The sequence below is a fragment of the Artibeus jamaicensis genome, unplaced genomic scaffold, assembly GCF_021234435.1.
Source record: "Artibeus jamaicensis isolate MK-2021 breed Jamaican fruit bat unplaced genomic scaffold, CSHL_Jam_final contig_685, whole genome shotgun sequence".
NCBI classification, from domain to species: Eukaryota; Metazoa; Chordata; class Mammalia; order Chiroptera; family Phyllostomidae; genus Artibeus; species Artibeus jamaicensis.
The window spans coordinates 28,338,252-28,362,483 of NW_026521924.1; the positions used below are offsets into that span (position 1 = coordinate 28,338,252).

The 24,232-nt window shown below is 49.7% G+C and overlaps 1 protein-coding gene across 1 annotated transcript in view; it reads left to right on the plus strand.

Moving 5' to 3' along the window:
- The window catches only part of SLC9A8 (solute carrier family 9 member A8), a 61,660-nt gene that overhangs the window by 26,163 nt on the left and 11,265 nt on the right, over positions 1 to 24,232 (plus strand). The window contains exons 6-10 of the mRNA XM_037167154.2: positions 3,713 to 3,814; positions 4,843 to 4,877; positions 11,164 to 11,307; positions 17,483 to 17,621; positions 19,033 to 19,138. Of these exons, the coding sequence (XP_037023049.2) occupies positions 3,713 to 3,814; positions 4,843 to 4,877; positions 11,164 to 11,307; positions 17,483 to 17,621; positions 19,033 to 19,138 (526 nt within the window). The remainder of the gene's footprint in view (positions 1 to 3,712; positions 3,815 to 4,842; positions 4,878 to 11,163; positions 11,308 to 17,482; positions 17,622 to 19,032; positions 19,139 to 24,232) is intronic.

Below are 24,232 nucleotides of genomic sequence, written 5' to 3' on the forward strand. Positions count from 1 at the left end.
CCCTCCTCCCCTAGTCTCCACCTCTACCCCCACATCCCCCCGTCCAGGATGGAGCCCCATCCTTCTGCCTTGTTGTCCAGCTCCTTCTGGCACATTCCCCCAGTCCCACAGTGGTTCTGTCCAGTCTCAGCTCCCCAGCTCCAGCCTGAGGAGCAGCATCACTGGCCCCTGCGCAGTCCAGTCCCTGCCTTGCTTTGCCATTTCTGGTCTCTCCTCCAGGTGCCAGTGGACTCTTTCTGTCTGGGCAGGAGCTGTTCACTTTTAAGCCCGTTTTGTTTGTATGCATGGGTGTTTTTCTTTGCCTGTGTTTTCTTTAAATACCAGTGTATTTCAGTTTTGAAGTAGATGATTCAATTTAAATGTTAGTATACAAAAGTTACTTTGTAAATATGATAAAGAAATTATAGAGGTTGGAAGGACCGAGGTTTGGCCTACCCTTGGAGAGAGGAAAGAGCCTGGACTTTGGAGCCAGAAACCTAGATCTAATCATGTGCTGCCCCCTATGGATTTCTTTGGGAACTGTAGAAATTAAAACAACCCCACCAAAACCCTACCTCTCAGGTCGCTTGGAAATTTACACTAGATGAAAAAAATGCATGCAAAGCACCACCCACCACATTAAATAAATCATAGTGCTTCTTGTGAATAATAATATCTATTATTACTAATATTAATATTACTAGTAGTATTATGAGAATAACAATAAACTTGGGTATTAAATTTGTCAAGAGTTTTTGTTAACACATATAAATTAATTTTTAATTTTTCACCTGGGTACTACACCAAAAACATTTTAAGATGTTCAGTCCAGATTTATTTTAAAGTTGTTATTTTATTGTCCATCTATCCACAGAAAATGTGAAAAGAAAGTTTAATGTAGAAAAAAATAATTCCCAAGTCTTATAAACTGTTACTGATATCAGATAATTGATAAAAAGAAAAAAGCAAGAAGGAATTGAAGGTCAATGTCTTTTATTCTTTCATTTTGTATCAACAGATTTTTTAAATATTTTATTTTATTTATTTATTTTTATTCCTTCAAGAAGAATCTTGAGGGAAATAAAAGCCACAATTCTTTTTTTAACTTATTTTTAGAGAGAGGGAAAGGGAGGAAGAAAGAGGGAGAGAAAACATCAGTGTGTGGTTGCCTCTCATGCGCCCCCCACTGGGGACCTGACCGCAACCCAGGCATGTGCCCTGACTGGGAATTGAACCTGTAGCCCTTTGGTTCACAGGCTGGTGCAAGCCAGGGCAGATTATGAAAATATTTTAAATCAAAGTTGAGGAAGTAGATTGTATTTTTGACTTAAAAACAACACTTTGCTGACCATATTGGAGCATGGAAAGTTTTCTAATGTTTCGGAGGGAGGGGAAATAAACTTGTCCAAACTTTGAGGAAAATAATAATTTCTTTAGAAATCATTTCTTTGCCCTGAATGGTATGGCTCGGTGGGCTGGGCATTGTGGGTGCCCTCAGTGGGTTTGCAGGTGGGTGACCTGCAAACTGAAAGGTCACCAGTTTGACGCCCGGTCAGGGCCCATGCCTGAGTTTCAGGCCAGGCCCCTGGTTAGGGGAGTGGGAGTTGAAACCAATTGAGGTTTCTTGCACATTAATGTTTCTCTCCTTCTCTTTCTCCCTCCCTTCCCCAGTCTCTAAAATATAAATAAATAAAGTCTTAAGAAAAAAAAATGAAAATCATTTCTTTGAAGATGGCTTTCCAGCAGAAAAGTGTGATAATTTATGTGAAAGGGACTAATGTGATTTGGAAATGTGAATTCAGAGACTCTGCCCACTTTTTAACCTTCCCCCAAAGGAGATAGGAAGTCATCCTTGAGTGTTTTATCTTAATATTGCTGTATTTGCTCATGTAAATTTGGAATAAAAAGTTCAGTGAGTCTCTTCTAAGTTGATATGCATTAGCTAGCCAGGTATCGGCTTTTTAAATTATTAATGTCATGCAAACAGTAGGACATTAATTATGTCAGAAGCAGATGAATTTACTCTGTTTAGCAAAGGGGAGTTCTTACAGTGTAGTAACATGAACTTGGGTAAATTTTCAACATCCAGATTACCATGAACCGCCTACATATATTTTATCAGAATGAGCTCCCTATAAACAGACCAAGACTTACTTGAGTCTGTTTTAAAATACTAACAAAATAAAGCAGCTTTTTGCAAAGAAAGACTCATAGATGAAAGCCTTTTGTTTCAAAAAAAAATCATTGTGTTTGGCTTGAGTTATGTTAAAGTTCTTTGTGGCTAAGGATCGACATGCCAGACCAACTTACTGAGTGTCAGACCGTGGGCAGCCGACTCAAAATCGCAGTGAATGACGCACAGAAACTTCCTGAGGGGACAGATTAGTGGTCTGTCGGGGTGGAGCTGAGGGCGCCCTTTTGAAGTGAGCCTTAAAACATCAGTTCCTGTCATCTGTGGCTTGCCCGTTCCAGAAGGAAAAGCTGGGGTCCCTTGTCCACGCTCATAGTCAAGGGATCGTCAGGGTTTCATGGCATTGTTCCCGAGTGGGCCCACAGGGTTCCGAGAAACCGCCGATTTTCTTAATTTTATGGAAATTTGAAAGATGTCATCATGCTGCTTGGACTCAAATATTTTCTCTTAAATGCCATAGAACATAGAGGGAAATACATTTTATCCGTCATATTTCTATTTGGTGATGGTACCAATGGAGTGAAATAAATTGTTTGAAAGGCCTGGACAGCAAAGAGGAGTTTCTGGCAGTACAATCTACTGTTTTGACATTTTTTGTAGTGGTGTGCCTTTTCTTAATGAAATGAAAAATTACAACAGTATCAACTTTGGACTCTGATCAGACATGAAACCCAATTAATTCCTTTGGTACCTGTTCATTGGGCATCTTGCCTCTGACAAGCATTATGTCGGTGACGTTGTACAAAAGCAGATGTGGTCATTGCTCCCACTGAGTGCTGAGTGGGAAAGATGGACATCACACAGTTACACAAATAAATGTAAATTTTCAGCCATATCGAGTGCTACCAGGAGAGGGTCCATTGTGCATTGAGGACACAGAACAGGACGTAACTTTGCTAGGGGATCAGAGAAGACCTCCCTCAGGAAGAGTGAAAATGTCCCGAGATCTCAGGGTGTTGCAAGTTCACCGAGCAAAGAGAAGGAGAGGGGCTCCAGACCCAGGGAGCACAGTGTGTGTGAAGAACAGAAACCCACCAGTGTGACCGGCGCCCAGAAAACGGGGAGGTCAGAGGCCTTCCCAGGGGTTGGACCGTCCAGGCTTTGGTTGGGTTTTAGCTGCATTTTGAATGGAATGGGGTCAGAGTTAAGGCAGCACAATCAGAATTGTTTTCTGCAAAGATCATTCTGGAAGCCCTTAGAGAGTGGAGGGCATGAGTCAGGAACGGTTGAGACTTGTTAGAGCTATTGCAGTGGCCCTGGCGGGGAGAAGACGGGGCATTGGCCAAGGGCAGTGGAGGTGACGATGGAAAGAAGTTGGTGGGGTGGAAGGGTGAGCGGCCTGGGGAAGGCAGAAGCCGCAGGACCAGACTCTGCATTAGAAGTGGGTATGCGGGCAGGCTCCGGGGTGTCCAGCTTGCCAAGCAGGGTGGGCGGCGACGTCCTGGAAACAAGCGCATGAGGAGCACCAGGTGTGGGGTCTCTGCCTTCTTCGGCTGGAGCGGCTTTTCTAATTATTCCTCTCATTTCTGCTCTTTCAAACAGGGTAACTTCTTTCAAAACATTGGTTCCATCATCTTGTTTTCTGTTTTTGGTACAGCAATTTCCGCTTTTGTAGTAGGCGGAGGAATTTATTTTCTGGGCCAGGTAAGAGAACCAACCATCTTTGGGAAACTCTGACAGTAGTACATTCTTAGCGCTGGTGCAGGGAGGCGGGGTGGGGTTGCCCCCCTGGAAGGAAGTCCAGACTCAAGGAGGCACAGTAGAGTGATGCTGAAGTCGTCCCTCCGTGTCCTCGAGAGCTTTGATGTCTTGGACTTGAGTGAGTCTTTCCCATAATCCTCAAAAGTACAATATTTATTTGCTCTCACAAACCAATATTGTCTTAAGTTGAAAGAGCTAAAAATAAAGCAGAATATATATCATCAAGATCTTCAGGTTATAACACTATTGGTTGTGTTGTTATATACACTGAATCAGGGTTAGATGCTCCTTTTTTAAATTAAAATTCGTGTTTTAAAAATCAAAGATGATTCTGAACGTGTTCACTCAATTCTAATGTGTCCACCTGTACACTTCTACACTCTGGATTTCCCACCACTGCTACACCAGCTCCAGGGTCACCAATCGGGTGTTCCATGCTTGGGGTTCAGATTGTTTGAATTCGTTTAAATCAGCCCCCCCCCCCCCCCCTCAGGCAGGTAGTGTTTGTGGTTTTGCCTCATGCACATCTATGCATGGTAGTTCTTCTTTCTGGCCAGTAGCGGGAAGTGCGTCTGCCCCAGTTCTGTTAAGTCAGTTTGAGGTTCAGGCAGCTGGGTGACAGGCAGGTCTCTCCTGCTGGGGTCAGATGCGCTCTAAAGCCTGTTCCATCTGACCTTCACCTCATTGCCTGGCTTCTAGCACCAAACACAAATAAACTTTAGAAAAGAAAGTCGTAGTTAGTTTGGCTTGAAAAACATAGCATTCTTTTCCACGCTTCTGTTGTATGGTGATCAGATACAGATTTAAACTAAAAGTTAGAGGAGTGTTAACGTTTCTTTCAAGTGGTTTGAGGACGGAGGACGCGTGTCCTTATCAGTCTGTGGTATCGCACTAACGGGCATTTTCATCTTCTTGGCTGTTCTCCAGGGGTATTTTTTTGTGTCTGTGTGTTTGTGTGTTTTGTTTTGCAGGCTGATGTAATCTCTAAACTCAACATGACAGACAGGTAAATCTTTCATACTATAACACCCACGCGACTACTTTTGAGAGGGGGGACATTTTGAGACATTAATTCCTGGGTGTGGTACCTCTCTGTTCTTTCTCTTTTTGTTTTGCTGATGATTTCCCTGTAGAATCTGTTCTGAATTAATGCGGGTCTCTGAAATGAATCAAAACTAGATGGAAGAAATTTTCAAGATCTCTAGTCAGAACATTGCTGATTGAAATGATTACTATAGTTTAAGCTTTGGAGGGAGTAACTTGGGGGTTAACCCAGCTCCCTGGGTTTGGGTGGGGGGAGTTAACTGCCCCCCCCAACACCACACACTGTACCGTTGATTTATTAGTAACAACCTTTTCAGCTGATTTCTAAGTCCTTTTCAATGGCCACAGGGAAAAATACAACTGTGTAAACTTTGAAGTGGGTTAGGGGTGGAGGGGGGAGTGAGGTGTGAATCTTTATTCTGGGACCCCCACCCGGTCTGGGGTGGGGGGACAGTGGGGGAAGCAGGCAGGGCCGCGGGCTCTACTGCAGATGTCCTCCTCCTGAAGCTGCCCCAGCGAGCGCTCAGGGCCAAAGCCTAGAAGCCCAGTCTGGGAATGTCCATAACTGGCTTAGTGAGAAGCAGCCTAGCAGCTGTTTCTCAGTAGTTTCTGGATCTAGTGCTGAAAAAGCGCATCAGCAGATTACAGCCGGTCTCTTCTCCCTGAAGAGCCCAGCAAGGGTGTAGCCCTGCTCTGTGTTTCTGGCCCCACGGTCAGCACTCAGTTCTTCTTGCCACCCAGGGCTGGGGAGCTAGGAAGCGGTCCAAGCGCTCTGCCCTGGGGCCCCCCAATCCAGCCCGCCAGAGCTGTCAGCCTTTAGCAGCACCCTGGGGACTAGAACTCGGAGCCCTTTTCATGGGAAATGTGCCTCTGATAACATTAAGTCCAATCTCATTTTTCTCCCAGGGGCATAAATTTCAGAGCTCTGGTTGAAAGATAGTTTTGACATATAAACAAGTAGCAAAAGTCATATTCTTGTCCCATAAGGAGCTGGAAATAAACCAGAACTGGTGCCCCGTATTTTGTAGGTATTTTACCAGTGAAAAGCAAGGCCCCAAACCCAGTCCAAGTAAAGGAAGGCATCTCGGCCTTCCTTCTGTCCTTCAACCTGATTGGGGGCAACTGGGCAGAGATGCAGAATGTGCCCAACAAATTCTTGTGGAACTGAATTGAACCGGTGGTTGGGATGTCGAGGGGGAGGAATAAGAGAACTGGTCCTGAGACAAGCACAGTGACAGCCAGGTGGACTCTCTTCCTCTCTGTGCAGACACTTTGTTTCCTGTTGGAAAGTGACTGTCCCGCAAACGGGGAGTGTGTGTGGGGGGGGACTAGCCAGCCGTGGCAAACCCACACAGCTGCCGGGCCTGGCAGAGCTCGTTCATCACTCGGGAGGGAGCTGGCCTGGTGCACTCGAGAGGGGGGACCGGGAACCGGAGAGCATGCCCTGTCTGCCAGGGCGGCCACTCCCCACCCAGCTCTGCCTGCTAGCTACCTTTCTGCCCCCAGAATCACTAGATATTTTTTTAAATTTTTTTCAAAAGAGGACAGGTTTTTATATTTTAATAGGGAATTTTCTGGTTCTTAAATGTTGACAATTTGTTCAGTTTTTCAAAACACCATGCAGGTCCAATGTGGGACCCACAGACATCTGCACTAGAGAAAACATTTAAGAAAAAAAAAGAAAACTTTGTTGCACTTTATTTTAGTGATATTTCTGCTGGAGGGGTATTTTACTCCCAGATACACCCTGAAATATTTCAGCATCCTAGACTGTTTCCTTTTTGTTTTCTTTCCTTGTTTTTATCTGTCTGAAGAAATGCTCATAGGAGCCCCATAGGAGCCCCAGTCCGAATCTGAAACCAAGGCATGTGCCCCGACCGGAAATTGAACCCCTGACCTTTCGGTCTGCAGGACGACACCCCACCCACTGAGCCCCACTGGCCAGGGTTCTTTTTGTTTTGTTTTGTTAAATATATTTTATTAATTATGCCATTACAGTTCTATTTCCCCCCTTCATTCCCCTCCACCCTGCACACCCCTCCCCCACCATTCCCCCCCCTTTAGTTTATGACCACATCTCGAGTTCTTTAGATTCCACATTTCCCATACTATTCTTGCCCCCCCTCTATTTTCTATCTACTATCTATGCTACTTATTTTCTGTACCTTCTCCCCCCTTCTTCTCCCACTCCCCTGTTGCTAACCCTCCACGTGATCTTCATTTCTCTGGTTCTGCTCCTGATCTAGCTGTCTTCTTAGTTTGCTTTTGTTTTAGGTATGGTTCTTAATAACTGTGAGTTTGCTGTCCTTCTGTCCTTTCACTGTTCATCTTTTTTATCTTCTTTTTCTTAGGTAAGTCCCTTTAACATTTCATATAATAAGGACTGGGTGATGATGAACTTCTTGAATTTGATCTTATCTGAGAAGCACTTTATCTGCCCTTCCATTCTAAATGAAAGCTTTGCTGGATAGATCAGTCTTGGATGTAGGTCTTTGGATTTCATGACTTGGAATACTTCTTTCCAGCCCCTTCTTGCCTATAAGGTCTCTTTTGAGAAATCCACTGACAGTCTGATGGGAAGTCTTTTGTAGGTGACTGTCCCCTTATCTCTTGCTGCTTCTAGGATTCTCTCCTTCATTTTAATCTTGGCTAATGTAATTATGATGTGCCTTGGTGTGTTCCTTCTTGGATCCAACTTCTTTGGGACTCTCTGAGCTTCCTGGATTTCCTGGAAGTCTATTTCCTTTGCCAGATTAGCGAAATTCTTCTTTATTATTTGTTCAAATAAGTTTTCCACTGGTGGCTGTTCCTCTTCCTCTTCTGGTACCCCAATAATTCAGATGTTGGAACGTTTAAAGATGTCCTGAAGGTTCCTAAGCCTTTCCTCATTTTTTTAAATTTTTGTTTCTTCATCCTTTTCTGTTTGGTCTTTTTTTTTTTCTTCCTCTGGTCCACTCCTTTGATTTGAGTCCCAGTTTCCTTTCCATTAGTATTGGTTTCCTGTGTATTTCCATTCATTTCAATTAGTTTAGCCTTCATATGTTCCTCTAATTTGTGACTAAAATCAACCAGTTCTGTGAGCATCCTGATCACCAGTGTTTTGAACTGTGCATCTGAAAGTTTGGCTATTTCTTCATCGCTTAGATTTATCGGCTCTGGGGCTCTGAGTTGTTCTTGAGCCTCTTTTTGTTTTCTTGATGTTGCTATTCTTTAAGATGATGGAATCAAGAAAACACATTTTTAAGTTGAACTCCTAGCTTCTGGCTGTGTGAAAACTGGGATGGGAAGGTGTGAAGCGGAGCAACTGGCAAGTCATGTGACCCCTTGGTTTCGGACCGTGGGTGACGCAGGGGAGGCAGCTCCTGACTCTCCACAGTCGTTGTCAGAAGTGCTGCACCCAAGCTGAGATCCCCAACCAGGGGATCCCCAACCATGTGCTGTATAATTTACATAAAGCCTTTCCCCCAACCCTTTATCGTAACACCTGAAACGGACAGCAACGTGGCCCCGTGACCACCACCCCGAGTCTGTAGTTACCGTTCTGCTCTGTCTGCTTTTGCACGGGTCTTCCATCTCCCTATCGCCCTACCCATTCATCAGTCCACCTTCTGGTTCCTGCTTCTGATTGCCAGTTCAGGGTGCCGTGGGGACCATGGCAAAGGACATCAGGCAGGCCTCTCTCAGTGCAGCTCAAACCCAGTGCAGAGTGGCTTTTCAAAGACGAAGGAAGTTGGTTATAGAACTGAAGTGTCCCCAGAGTGAGGCTTCTGGCGTGACAGCCAGCAGGGGCCCCCAGTGTCAGGAATCTCCCCTGTCCCCACAACATTGCTCTTCCCTGACTAACTTCCTCCTCGGGCACTTGTGCCCCAAGTGGCAGCACCGATGGCTCTGGGATCATGTCACCCTTCAGCCATCCTTGCCAAATGGCCACACTAATTCCACATGACCTGCTAAGGTGCCTGCTGATGGCCCACGTTGACCAAACTTGGGTCCCCTGCCCAGTCCTAGAGTCCCACACAACTGCATGGATGAAGAGTAAGGAAGTGGCTCCTCAAAGAAAAATTGGGGTGCTGTTACCAAAACCCAGGTGCATGGGTGTTTGAGCAGGGAGACCTGTGGCCGACCACTCTCCTGTGTGGCACTGGGGGATGGAAGGAGGGGCTCCCAGGACTGTCCCCCATACCCCCGCCTCTCCCACCACCTCAGAATACACTGTTTAGACAGTTGGCTTCCTTCGCGGCCCCTGCAGATTTGCCATGAATGAGTGATGAGAAAGGGGACAGAAGAAGAGAGACTAGAAGGCCTGTGTCTGGGATGCAGCACGGGGCCTCGCAGGCGCCAGCCGGTCAGGGTCTCCCAGGTTGGCGGTCATCTGTTTCCCAGCCTCCCCTCCTCCTTCCCTCCAGCCTGTCTGCCTTCCACCGAGCTCTCTGCACTGTGCTCAGTATCCATCCTGGGAATATACCCATGGCTGAAATGCAGGGCCCACACCCCTGGTGCTCACAGGGAAAGCTAGAAGCAAGTGAGGTCACAGCTCACAATGCATGTCACAACTTCTGCGAGGACAGGGAACGTGGGAACTGGGGTCTGAGCTGAGACCCTCTGGGTCCGGAGACGCTCCTTGAGGCGAGCAGGCTCCCCTGCGTGAACTCACAGGAACTGAACTCGCAGGGAGCTGCCCCGGAAATCTGAAGGCCGGGGCACCGATTTCTGGAGAGAACCGTGCCTGGTGAAGCAGCCGGGCTCCTCCTCCCGCCAGCACTCCCCTCCCTGAGCCCGGAGTCCAGTGACCATCCAGGGCCACTGGGGACGGCAGAGGGGACAGAGTGCACTCCGTCTGCAGGCCGAGAGGCTCCCCCTCCCCGCCCAGACTGTGAGCTGGTGGGGGTGGGAAGCAGTGGTGGGGGCTCTCACGCAGGGCCCTGCCACTGGGGCCCCATGTCGTGCCTTGTGTTGTGGGAGGGGCAGGCCTACCCATTCTGCCAATGCAGGACAGAGGCTTGCAGGGACACTGAGGGGGAGGAGGACACACGGGCTGAGATAACAAGCCTTCGACTCCTGGGGTGGCCCACAAAGCCCCAGGGGGCGATGAGGCCCCACCTGCCTCGCCTCCCTCGCCAGCCCCTGCCATCTCCTGCCACTTGCCCCGGCCATGGAGCCGCCAGACTGGCTGTTTTGTTTCTCAGCCGAGCTGATTCCCACCGCAGAGGCAGCTTGCTGTTGCCACTGCCCCCAGATGTTGGTCCGGCCACCTGCTGCTTATCCAAGTTCTTGTTCAGATAAGTGTCATTTCTTCAGAGAGGCCTTTCCTGACTGCTCAATCCAACAGTGCATCCCTCCCCCTTTCCAGGTTACTCTTTGTCACCCTGATTTAATATGTCATTTTCTGAGTTGGTCTCAGTCTCTGGATATTGCCGTATCTGGTATAGGGGCGCTGACTCTGAGCCAGATGACCTGTGTTTAAATCCTGCCTCTGCCGCTTGTTAGCCGCCCAGCCTTGGACAAGCTCAGCTTTCTCCCGTGTCATCGGGGCAGTAACGGTGCATCTCATGTAGCTGCTGGGTGGATTATTGAGCTACTCCGTGTAAAGTGCTTCGTACAGCACCTGGGGCGGGATCCGTGCACACAAAGGTTACTGTTATCATTGGCCTCGGTGCCTGGAGCACAGCAGGCCATTGATGCATCTTGGTTGGAGGTAACGAGACCTCTGTGGGGGCTATTGATGAGAGCTGCCGGCCCAGCAGGAGGCAGCTCTGGGGCTGGTGTCCGCCAGCCAAGCCACCCTTTTCCTGAAGTGCGCTCGCGTTGCTGCTCTTGGCATTTTTTAGATGTTACAAATGTGAACCGAGGCTGCAGCAGAGCAGAGTTCAGACCCAGCAGCCCAGGGGTCACTTGGGGGCGGCCCCTGAGCCACTGTGCTCCCAACCGCTCCAACCAACAAGCTGAGGAGTCTCGAGCATGTAGGCCAAAGCCTTCCCTCCATCGCTGCTCCACCGAGTCTCGATGCGCAGAGTGGACAGCCAGGCTGTTCCTCACAACTCTGTTTCGAGTGGGCACTTCACTGCTCCACCCTCAGTGTCAATCCGCCAATATTGTAAGAAGAAAAAACACACCAGCTCCTGTCATCACGTCAGCTCCCGTGGGTGTGCGGTGATGTCGTATCAAACACAGCCCCTGGCTTTAATGCTTTAGCATGTGGACCAAGTGAGGAGTGTTACAGATGCCCCCTCCTGTTCCCTTCGTTACAGTTTTGCGTTTGGCTCCCTGATTTCTGCTGTCGACCCAGTGGCCACCATCGCTATTTTCAACGCGCTCCACGTGGACCCGGTGCTCAACATGCTGGTTTTCGGAGAGAGTATCCTCAACGACGCGGTGTCCATCGTCCTGACCAAGTGAGTGTGCTCTCTTCGGGGGACGGAATGAGAGGTCCCCGGCACAAAAGGACAGAGGTCCCCATGCAGCTGTACGTGTAGTTGCTTGTCCTCTGGGTGACCGGTTCACCTGCTTCTCTTTCTGTGCTCACCAGTGTGGTTGTGCCCCAGGGATACTGTCAAGGTCTCGGGTGATCGCCTTTTATAACCTGACTTGTAGCAGTAGTTCGGAGTGTGGGGGGGGGGGGCGGAGGGTCTCATTAAATGTGGCATTCCCAGGCCCCACCCCAGGGCTTTTAAGCCAGTGACTGGTCTGAGGTGAGTGCTAAGAACTTGGGTTTTTAACAGTTTCCCCAGACGATGACCGAGCAGCCTGTTGAGGGCTGAGTGTGGACTGCATGCTGCAGACGGAGCCTTGCTCCCCACTCGGGAGCGGCCACAGGTTGCCCTCCTTCTCCCGGCTGGAAAGGAGGATAGCGGAGGGGATGGGCGCCTTCCTTAAGATGCCGCTGGGTGGAAGCCACTTCGGAAACCGCGGGTCTTGTTCAAACGTGCATTGGCATCGCTGTGCCCTTGTTGATGGGATCTGAGCAATGAAAGGTGAATCGTAAGATGTCTTTGGGAAAAGAAACAGAATTCAAGATAATTTCAGATGTGTTTACCCTCGAACTCTATATTTTGTGGTGTTCATTGCCCTATGTGGGCAAGAGAGCCAAACAGTTTTGCCAAAAAACAGAAAAGGTACCAACAGTCAAAGCAGTTGGAGAAAAGAGCCCTATACAGTGTGTGATTTGATGAGCCCAGAGAATGTGGGGAGCCAGTCAGCGTTCTGATGGAGAGTAGAATTTCCGTGATCTGAATTCTGACTGGTTTCCTTTGTTGTGAGCTTCTTTGCTAAGCATAACATTCTGTGGTGGTTAGCATTTTCTTAAAAGCTGTGTCATAGATGACATTTGAAATTCATATACTGGACTAGAAGGATGTTTTACAGTGGAAAGAGCCCGGATTTTGAAGCCAGGCCGAATTGGGTCCAAGTCCTGGTGATGCTGTTACCGGGGAGAGATCCGGAGCCAAGGCCCCGCCCCCCAAGCCTGTTCCTCAGTTCTTGCCTCACTTGCAAGGGAAGGATGCAAGTGAGAGGCAACACGCGTGGTGGGAATGGGATAGCAAGTTTACGTGTGAACCACGTATGAGTCCAGAGCTGCAAGTGGGCACCTAGCTAGTCTGAATGCCCCAGGCGTGGAGGAAATAAAGTTGTTAGTAAGTTCGTGAGTGAGATTATTTTCTATGCTTGAGCCGAGGCTGCAAGTGGGCACCCAGCTAATCTGAGTGCACCAGCTGTTGGGGCTCAGGGGTTATATACCTTAGTCAGTTTCTAGGTTTCTCCTCCTCCTTCCCCTTCTAAACCTTGGGAACACTGTACAGCTACCAAGGCTTTCTTCCTGTTACTAAGGCTCTTTATCGAGGTTAGTGAAATTGTTACAGAGGCCGCCTTTCCCAGCGGAGTCTCAGGGCCCCTCCTCCTGCGCTGTCCCTGCTGGTGATGGTCGGAAAACCTGGTGATCCTATCAGACCAGGCTCAGGACTGCTGAGCCAGAGGGTGAGACATGTCTCCTCCTCCTCCCTGCCTAGTTTAGTACCTGTCCCACCTACCAGTGCCACTCACAGCTGTGTGACCCTGGGTCGGCTCCCTCGCCTCCTGAGCCACAGGCTTTTCTGTAGTTAGTGGCTGTGAGGGCGGTAATGCCTCCACCTCGGACTGGATCTGAGGAATGAGCAGCGCAGTGTGGCACTCTGCAAAAAGCACCTGACAGCAAGCCATGCGAGACCCTCTGCCCTCCTGCGCCGGCCCCGCCACTGTTCCACTGTTGGCTCTGTGTTTATGCTGCTTCTGCAGGAAGAACTTACCAAACAAAGGTTGCTTAACTGCAAGAAGTGCTTAGCAAACCTAAACAAGACAAACTTTAAAATATTTTTGTTATTCTAAAAATAATATATAGTTAATTCACATGAAATTTAGAACACACACAAGAAGAAAGGAAGAAAAATTACATGCGTTGTTACCCAGAGGTCATTACAGTTAACAGTTGGGTGGAAGGACACATTTCTCTTACTGAGATGAGCTCGTATCCACATACTGCAGTGTAGCTTCTCCATTGAACAGAGGAAGTAAAATAATCTTCTGTAACATCATTTTACCTTGTTGCTGGCTTTTTCACATTTCTCTTGACAGAGTTTTCTGTAGCTTTATTAGGAAACTCTCACATATCTTGCTGTAAGACCTTTAAGAAACCGGATGGCTGTATTTTTCTTAAGATCCACTCTGAAAGCTCCTTAGCTTTCCGGTTTTGATGTCGATCTCATATCCTGGCTGCATACATTGAACATTTGTGATAAGGAATTTGTGCCCAAATTGGAGGTGACATCATGAGTTATTTTCACACTTTAGGAGCTAAACTCCATTGCTTTGTCTCTCATTTATTTTGTTTTTAAAAATTAGTCAGAAATAGGACCTATTCCAAGCTTTTCCAGGTCTCTTTGTCATAAAAAAGGCCAAACACTAGGAGATACTCTCTTTTTAAAATGAGTTAAAAGTAGCCAAAGGCTTTTCCTGGCGAGGTGCTTTCCAAGGCCGGAGCACCTGTGCCGGCAGTTCCCCAGACTGGGTCTGCACACACGCCCATGTAGCTTCCCCCACTGCGGGGACGCAGGCGGACCAGGGCATCACTGACCTGAGACGCGACCAGCCAGCCTCCCTGACTCCAGGCTCACTGTCGGCTGGCCGCCCTCCATGAGCACTGGTGAGGGACCTCTGTGGCCCAGACACTTGGACCGGCACTGCTCCGGCTGGAGCAGTCGGACTCGACAGACTCCATCCAAGGCGAGAGAAAGATGCTCTCAGAGCAGTGGACACACCCGTGCGAGCAGGACACAGCCACTCTGCAGGGTGCACCTGAGGCCACTCTGCGGGGTGCACCTGAGGCTTCTCGGGGGGCAGTCTCGTGAGTCAGTGGGTGTTTCAGATAGAAGAGGGGGGGAGCAAGGGACATGGTAGACCTGCCCTGTTTTTGGTGTTACAGGAGAGAACTGTTGTCAGCTTTCCTCAGTTATAAGGTAGAATCATGCCTTGTTTTTAAGGGTGTACTTCATAAATGATCATTTTCAAAGTGATCTCACACATTTATCTTTGCAACTGAATATAAGAATGTTTTTTAATGTTTTTACTTTCAGAAGTGCCAGAAAGCTAAGTATCTCCTATTTCTTTATTAACTTTAATTAAATTATTTTTAGCTTTGATTTGTTGCTCTGACAATTTATTCTTAAAATAACTTCTGTGGAGGAAACCTTTTGTTCTACACAAACCTTTTGAGCTACAGTTTAAGCTCAAGAAATGGATCCTACCCTGGCTGGTGTGGCTCAGTGGATTGAGTGCAGGCCTTCGAACCAAAAGGTCACTGGTTCAACTCCCAGCCAGGGCACATGCCTCAGTTGCAGGCCAGGTCCCCAATTAGGGGCATGCAAGGGGCAATAACATGTTAATGTTTCTCCTTCCTTTCCCCCCTCTCGGTAAAATAAATAAATAAATAAAATCTTTAAAAAAGAGAGAGAGAAACGGATTCTGAAGCGGCATTGTTTTATATTCGTAAGGTGAGAGAAGCATGACCTGAAAAAAATTAAATGTAGAAAATTACCAGGCCAGAAAGAGTCCAGATTCTGCTTTCATTTGTCCTGAGTTCAGAAACCGTTTGGCCTAATCCTCCTCTACATAAAAAGAAAGCAGTGGCACTGGCCGGTGTACCAGCCGAGGGAGCCACCTGGGCCGGGGGCTAGACACTGTGCGTGTCCACAGACCTTCGGGAACTCCGGGCGATCTTAGTCCTCGGAAGCACTTTCCCGGTAAGAGTCTCACTGGATCCCGGCATTCTCCAAGGCGGGATGTTAACTTGCGGTCATGTCCGAAAGAGAGGGGGTGGGGGCGTGGTGCATTGACGTGAAGTTGGAGAACGCCTGGGTGAAAAAAGGTTTTTTTCCTTTCAGGACGTGGCAGAAACTTGTGTTACATTGTGCAGGGAATCCCCACGAAAGGCTTCCTGAGGTCCTTTGATCTAACTACCCTTTTATCAGAGATTATCCGGCTTTATAATTATACCAATTAACATAATGCTGAGTAATGAAGTTGAATATTACTGCTGACAATTCTTCGCCTTGTTTACTGATTCAGCAAAAGTTTATTGGGTGTCTTCTGGGTGCCAGACGCTGCCTTAGGCCCTGGACGTGTGGCAGTTGAACGGGATTGGTGCCCATGCACCAGTTCATTAGTTTTTGGCTGCTTTGGAGAAGGTGGCAGCAGGAGAGCCTGAGAAATGGCCGGTCTGCCCAAAGGGCCCAGGGCAGGGGTCCCTGAGGAAGCAGCACTGACCCTGGGTTCTGAGACTCAAACTGGCAAGTTAGCTGGGGCCAGGAAGGAGTGAGGAGTGACTACCAGGAGGTGCCGGTGACAGTGGAGCCCACCCTGAATGAGGAGTGGGATCGAGAGGTGTGGCAGGGAGAGGAATTGGGTTGAAACAGCACAGGAAATGGAAACAAAATACTGGGGGGCCAGGAAGTCAAGCTGAGACCAGGCGACTGCAAGGAGTGCAAAAATGTCTCCGCCCCTCCACTCCCTACCCCCAAAACACAGAGGGAGCTGATTTCATCTCCCTGTAACTGCCCACTAAAGCCACTGACCCGCATGCGCAGGACACCAGGGTTTGACTGCCGAGGGGCCTTCCTGGGGTTCCGCCACCCTGCCCCCACGGCGTGGGTGTGAATGCAGTGAAGAGGCAGCGCAGCAGGAAAAGGAGTCACCCCACCCTGAGTGGAAAACCCTGCAAGCCCACCTTTTCGAAAAGCCTGTCTTTCCGATCAAGCCTGCTTTGTGTCCAGCTCGGAAAAGCAGCTAAGCAGAGCCAGCCCCCCAGCCAGGGTAGAGGACCGTCCTTTCTTCTGGGCTGCCTGCCTTGTGCTTGAGCATGAGCTTCATAAAATCTGTCTGGAAATTTCTCTGGGGTTTCCTCTTGACTACTAGTTTGGGGTCCCCAGAACCCCACTGTCACTAACCAGGTCAAGCTGAAGACTAGGCGTCCTCCTACAAAGCAGCAGGAAAGCTGTTGATGGGTAGCGAACAGGCCAATAACCTGGTCAGATGCGCATTCATTTTATGGGGATGACTCAGGCTGCCAGGTGGAGAACGGGGTGGTCCCTAGGAGGACAGGGAGGTCTGTCGAGGTCAGCGAGGCATCAACTCAGGGACAGCACAGGAGGGCAGGAGGGGAGAGAAGCAGATGGATTTAAGAAACAGCCTGAGGCGGAATCTGACTGTGAGACGGACTCGTAATGAGAGTAACTCCATCTAATGGTATAATGGTTTTCCCTGGGGGGTAAAACCAACAACTGAATTTAATGGCTTCTGACAGTTTTACTTTGTGCTGTTACAGTGAAGGGAAAGCTCTTTCAGTTCTTCCTCCTCCTGCCTCCTAACTCCACCCTCTCGGACCCTACCCAGTGGCGGTTCTTCTTCAGATGGCTCCCTTCTCACCAGACTGTATGGCCCCGCCTCAATCTCAGGTTTTACCGCAGGAGCCCCCATGCTGGAAACGCTCCCAGGGCCTCTGCGGTGGAGGGGCAACCCTGAGGCTGGCTCATCAAACGCCTTTCATGGGTCCTGAGCTGCCTGCTGCTCTGGCCTTACCCCTCGCCTCTGTCTTCCCCGCCGCGCCCGCCCATTCTGTTTCTGTGCTTTATCCATACTAACCTATGTAATCGAATGTTCCCAGGATGTGCTTGTATTCTCAGGTTCTCTGCCTCTGCACACTCTGTTCCCTCTGCCCGGTGCTATTCCCTCGTTGTTTTGCAGCCTAGCTCTAAACCCAGCCCGTACGCCATGCAGAACCTTGGTGTTGCCACAGCCCTGCACCCTCACCCAGATGGTCGTGCATCCTGTCGCATTAGACTGGGGAGCTCCTCGCAGGCAGGGGCTCGGCCCTCACCTGGGAACCCCTGGGCACGGACACGGGGCCTGGGACAAAGCAGGTGAACAAACACGTGTGACGCACCGAATGATGGGACAAAGGAGTGAGGGGATAATCAAGGAAAAAGCTCTACTAACTTCGTCTATAACATTTCAACTTCCTTCCATTTTTCTTTTATTTCCTAGCACAGCTGAAGGTTTAACAAGAAAAAATATGTCAGATGTCAGTGGGTGGCAAACATTTTTACAAGCCCTTGGCTACTTCCTCAAAATGTTCTTTGGCTCGGCCGCGCTCGGCACTCTCACCGGCTTAATCTCTGCACTAATATCCTTTGAATGTGACCAACAGGCCTGGACGGGGAGAGTGTCCCTCACCACCTCCATCTCCAGCCTTTTCTCTGGCCCCTTAAGGGGACCAGTATTAGTCTGAGGTGGTGTGTGATGGAGGGTTTTTTCGCTCAGTTTTGGCTCCAGGAGCACTTTAATTTAAACTCAAGAGATTTTTTAATTTAACATGTGAAATTTAGAATGTCACTTTTTAAAGCTGAAAAACCGTGCTCACTGCTGGAGTTCCTAGGATATGAAGACTGCATTCAGATGATTTTCATTTTCTGCCGTCTCACTTTTCACATTAAAAAAACTGGAAATTAATTTCATTTGAAAATGCCGAATTGAGAAAATCTGGAAGTGTTTATCTGGAAGGACCAGAAAAGAGCCTTTCAAAGAGAGCTTGTCTTAAGTTGTTTGCACTGATTTTCTTGCTTAACCACCCATAAGCTGTTCCAGAGAAGGAAAGAGGCCTGTGAAGGCCAGCGACACCTTCACTGCCGTAGAAAATTCATCAGGGTCGTGACAGGAACAGGCGCCTGACCATTTCGGGGCCTAAGCCTGCATCTCAGGGAGACGGCCGCCCGGCCCTCCCCCGGGAGCAGTGTGTGTCCCAGATGCCCAGATGGCCGGGAAAGCCTCTGTCGCCTGTGACAGGCGCGTCTGTCTGCCACCCTGTGGAATTTTCCCATAGCCTCTTCTGTCCAGAAGTCTAAATGCTCTGCTGACTTGCTTGACAGCTTCTCATATTGCACCAATAAACAGAACAGAACAGAAAACTTTCACCAGCTTAACACTTCCCTCCATATTTATCTTTTTCTTACAAGGGGCAGGGAGCGTCTGCTGCTGAAGCCAGGTGCACGGGGCCAATGTTGGAAGATGTAGGAGACGCTCTTTTTCAAGAGCGTGAGTTTGGATGGCCCCAGGAGTAGGAAAGGCGGCCCTCCAATGGGACACTGAACCCCAGAGTCTGGAAACCCTGTTAGCTCATCTCATCTGACGGAAGAGGAGGAGGTGAAAGTGTAACAAGGCCCCGGAGGGGACCCCGCAGCGTGGGCTGTCCCCAGGCCTCCTGCAGCCCCTGCGGTGCCGCCCGCAGCCCCGGCACATTGCCCACCATCCAAGTCAGCGTTCTGAAAGGAGCTGACTCAGGTCGATTTGAATTCCCCCCAACCGTTTGTCTCAGGAATTTACATTTCTTAGTTTTATCAGGTTCCCTTTCTTAAAACTAGTCTCCCTGTGAAGAAAAAAAAAATCCATGATGACAGATTTTCACAAGCTAGCTCAGAATATTCCAGAATCTCATATCCAATGTTTAACTTAATGCATTGGGAAGGCAGCATTTTGTGACTTCACTACATCCCCTGTCCACGGTCCCTCGGTTCTTTTCCTTGACAACCGTCATTCACGTGCTCAAGCACATTGACTTGAGGAAAACGCCTTCCTTGGAGTTCGGCATGATGATCATTTTCGCGTATCTTCCTTACGGGCTCGCGGAAGGAATCTCCCTCTCGGGTAAGTGGACGAGAGCATTGCCGTGCTGGGTGGGGGCGTGCTGTCCCGCCTGGTGAGAGAGGTTGTCAGCTGGGTCACTGGCAACCACGAGAGACAGTCACAGCTCAGAAGAGCTTAAGCAGCCAAGGGAATCTCTTGGCCCCTAGAGATCCAGCTGCACCCAGGGCCTCGGGTTGTCACAGTCCCCTCTCACTTGACCGGCCACCCACAGCAGCAACCACAATCGCTTCAGTTCTGCCTCTTTTCCGGGACAAGGGCTCTGAAGGTCCTTCCCCCGAGGATGGGGTCAGACTGCCGGCGGCCCACCCTGGGCCCCAGCACCCAGGGAGCTGCGTTTGGCCAGTACAGTGTCCTTTTTCCAGAGCGTCAGAGAAGTGATATGGTGTAGTGTGCAGTCACCTGGATCCTGTTTTTTTTAGTTACCGTAACATTTTCGAGCAACATCATGTGTTGCGTGTATCATATTTATCATTGTCTCTACATTCTGGAGCACGTGGAACGGTATTTATAACAGCGATTTTAATGTCCTTGTTTGCTGATTCCATGGTCTCTGTTGATTCTAGTCTGTTTCTGTTGATTAAATTTCTCCAGTTTATTCAGCATACACTGCTGCTGCTTGCTTGCCTGTTAATTTTTGATTGGATACCAGGCATTGTGAACTTGATTATGTGTTGCTTATTAGATTGTAGTGTGTTCTTCATAGAGTTTGGGGTTTTCTTTGCCACACGTCTAAGTTTCCTAGAGTGGATCCTTTTGAGGTTTACTTTTAAACTTTGTCGGGGCAGGTCCAGAGGAGACGAGGAACACGGCTCTGCCTCATGCGCCCTGTGTTAGGAGGTTACTCCACTCCGGCCTGTGGGGACGCAAGTTATTCCCGGCCTTGCATGTGCCTTGGGAATGGCTCAGCCTATTCCTTTTTAGCGATTCTCTTCCAGCCGCTTGGAGTCTCACCCACGCACGTGCAGACCGGATTCAGTCCGAGATTCAAGGGCACTCGGTCACAGCTCGTGGGACCTCTCTTTCAGTTGTCTGTACAGCTTCTCCGTGCCCGCTAGCTCTCAGTCTCCCCTTCTCAGCCAGACTGAGATTGCGGGGCTGGGTTCAGGGTTCCCCTCTCCGAGCCTCAGTCTAGGCGCCCCGTCCAGGGGGGGAGCTGGGCTGGGGTAGGAGCGGCTACCTTGTTTGCGTCCCCCTGTTGGGAACCGCAGTCCTAGCCTGCCCAGCACCCAGTGTCAGAAGACAGCTTTATTCAATGCCTTTTACAAGTTTTCTAGTTGTTTATGGCAAGGCAGCAATTTGTGTAGCAATTATTTCTTCACGGGCAAAGCGCGAGTCCCCACGGGTTTTAAATGACTCCATTGAACAGAGTTTCCCCACAGATCACTTTCTGGAATCACATGCGGGTGCTCTCTGAGCAGACGTTGCCAAGAAGAAAGCAGGGAGGCCTCTGGCCATTTTCGCTGGAGAACTCGTTGGAAACATCAGGGTTTTCTGTTTTGTCTTTTTTTAATCCCAAGCCAGTTTTCTGGGGAAGTTTCATCCCGCTACCTGCCGTCAACTTTCCTCTCTCGCCGTCCCTGAGTTGGGGCACTTACACAAACATTACCTGTGAGTCACTTGGCTCTGGCCTTGCTGTTTTTACCTCTGTTTTTCTAAATTGTCCCCCACCCCTTGAGTTGAACATCAAGTGTCTGGTGGCAAAGATACATTTCATACGTCCATTTGGAATTTGTGGTTAAAACAAGGGAGCATTTTTCTTGCCTTCTCTTCAGAGAGGCAGTGTTTTCAGTGGTAGGGTTTCATTTCCTTAGGGACCTCTGCAGTTCTCACTAGTGCGGCCGGAGACAGCGCGTGCCGGCCCAGAGCACACGGTCCACCTCTGGGCCTTCGGGACACCTGCCACACGGTTTTCGGAGAAGGGGAGAGGGCCCCGGCGTGCCGTGCGTGTGCCCCTGTCGGAGCACGAACGGGAGAGCAGATGTCTGTCCCTCCCCCTCCCCTTTCGGGCTCCGCTTTGCCTGACTCGCACGAAGGGCGACAGGGAGTGGTTCCCATGACCGCCAAGCAGGACACGCTCTCCGCACGTCTCCTCCCCAAACCCTGTGTTCAGAGCCCAGAGCTTGCGGATACTGCACTGCCCTGGGTTCGGATCCCAGCCCCGCCTCTCATCAGCAGCTGTGCGCCTCTGACGGCAGACGTAACCACTCACAACCTCGCGTAACACAGGGGCCACCCTCAGGCTGCTGGCCAGGATGAGAGGGGGCTACGCAAGTAAGAGTCCTGCCAGAGGCCCCGATCGTGGTATCGCCAGGGCCCCCGTCCAGTTTCCCCCTGTTGTCCCAACACGATAAATTAACAGTACCCGTTTCACTCACAGAAGTGTCCTGGTTTCAACAGCAAATCGAACAGTTGCCCTAATTCTTACTTGGAAGCATTAGCTATTCTCAGACTCTGTTCTAATTCTATCAATGCAGCCTATTCCGATTTTTTTATTCGAGCCAGTTTTGCAGGCTGCTTTGCCCTCTGGGCCTAGAGGGCCAAAGATGTACAAGCCCTGCCTCTTGCCAGGTGAGCCAGCTCTGGGCTGAGGGAGGGGAACCAGGCTAGAGCCACACTCTGTCAAGGCGAGTCACAGAGCGGGGAGCCTCCAGGACATGACACTTCCTATAAAAGTAGGGAACGTGTCAGCCAAAGATGGAGTGTGTTGCCCGGCACCCATAGGCACAGGCCTGTATCTAAGGAATTCCTCCGCGGTGCAGCCCGCGAGAGAAAAGCTGGGCGCAATCTGTGTTCTGCGGCGGTGGAGTGAGTCCCGGCCCCTCCCACTGTGGCATATACTGTGCAGCCACTTCAGACGCGGAATGGTCCTGTTTGTACTGCCACTCCAAAATAGATTGTCAAGTTTGAAGACAGTTACTGTTCATTCAGCCATTCAGTGAGTATGTGTTAAAGACCCACCATGTGCCGACAACTGCCCTTGGTAATGGGGCTATGGTAGTGAACAAGACAAGATCGAGTTTCTGCCTGCAGAAGACAGTAAGCAAATGAGCAGGCACACAGCTTGATCTCAGGCAGTGAGAAATGATATGAAGGGAGTAACGTAGACAGTGGCTGGCGGGGGGGGGGGTGGCAGCAGCACGGGACGGGTCAGAAGGTCTCCTCGAAGAGGTGGCCATGGAGCTAAGACCTGCGTGGTGAGAGCCGGCCCTGGGCGGGTCTCGGAGGGTGTTTGGCAGCAAGAGCAGTAGGTGCTAAGGGTCAGACAGGCGGGAGGGAGCTAGGCAGGCTCCAGCAGAGCAGGAGGACCGCGTGGCTGGGGCAGAGGGGCAGGGAGCCCGACCCACTGGGCTCTGTAGGCCTGGGAAGGAGGCAGGAGTCTGCTAATTATGCAAAAGCAAGTTCAGAGGCCTTAGCAAAAAGTGCTGTGTATCTAATCGGATCCCATTTATTACTTTTTAAAGATGGATAAACTTGAAAATGGCAGAGTAAAAGAACTGGCAATATGCATAGCACACTCTTAATGGTAGTTAACCTCTAGGAAGGTGGAGATTCTCTTTATACCTCTGAGCCTGGGTGCTTTACAGCAAAACTATATAATTATGTTTAGTATTGGGTAATTAACAAAGAAAGCTGACTGTGGTTTGACTCAGCCGTCAAGAAGTTCACTGTTTATGACCCACAGGAAGATAGGGTGCAGCGGAACTTGTGCCAAGCCACCCTTCATGTCCACCTTTTGGACTTGCATCCCTTCTCCCTCTTCCTTATTACGTTTAGAACGGTGGGTTTACCTGGGACTGGGGATGGAGTGCTACCTCCTTCCTCCCTTCTAGGAGGCGGACCGTTCTGCTACACTCTTATTTGCCTCCTTAAACGATTTTTCCATCTAAAAGAAATGTGTCAGGAAGTCTTCCCGACAGGGCATTTTTGTTCCTAGGAGTGGGCCTGCTCTTGCTATTTCACCCACTAGTGTTTTTACAGCCTGTGCAGCTGGCAGCTACAGTGGACGAGGGAAGTCTGGGGGGTGGGGAAGTCACCTTTGGCTTAGGGAGGGCACAGAGGGCAGACACTTGAGCTGTCCCTCAGGCCTTTGCACCCACTGCTGACCTTGACTCTTTCCATTGGCCCCTAGGATTCAGAGATGCCCTGACCCCACACTAGCCTGGGGTAAAGGCCAGAGGCCCATTTTCATCTGGTCTAATTTCACCCCCCAGATAGAGCTTTTATATCTACAAACAAAAAAACTTTAAACACTTGAATTAGTTACATCATTAAGTTAGCAGATTTCCCATAAGAAACAGGTACCTCGCATCTCAGAAAACCGGCGGGAAGGCTGGCCAGCCCGAGGCCCCATGCACAGGGCCGCCCCCGCCCTTTGCGGATGACTTGTTTGCGCCTTCTTCACCCACGGGCCACTCACCCACTCTATTTTGATTTTATTGTCTGGCCCTGGCTCTCTGGAGTGGCTGAGTCATGTCAGGATCCTTGGCTGTGACACCCTGTCTCTGTGGGCTGGACAGCCACATGGGGAGAAGGCCATTCATGTCGCAACTTAAACGGGGCTCAAGCTCCTCTGGGGTAACTTTTCCTTCAAGGTAAGAACCCCAGAGTCTCAGCTTTGCCAATGAATGGGTAACCCTTCTCAAACCAGGTTGGTGAGACAACGGCCTTTGAAAGCTGGGAAGCCAGCACCTTTCCACACTGGCCTGCTCCGCACAAGGCCAGGTGCATAACCGCAAAAGTCTGTCCTGCCCTGTTCTCCTCCAGTCTCCACTGAGCTCCAGACCCAGGATCTGCCTCTCCACCGACTCCCTTTGCTTTGCTTCTTGATGGTTTGTGGAAGGGTCAGCTCTTCAGGTAATCACCTGCAGGATCACATGGGAGAGCCCCCAGAGGTTGGTTGTCATGTGCCTGGTTTTTATCTCGCGGTACAGTGGTTCTGAATGGCTCCTGAGCTACAGAGCCTTCTCGGCGCTCTGCAGCGGCAAGTACAGAAGCCTCCTGCTCACTGCTTCCCCTTCTCCCATCTTGTCGGGCGTGGCTCGTGGGCAGCGTTGCTGGAATGTCCCTGTCTAGCCTCCTCCATCCCGGAAAAGG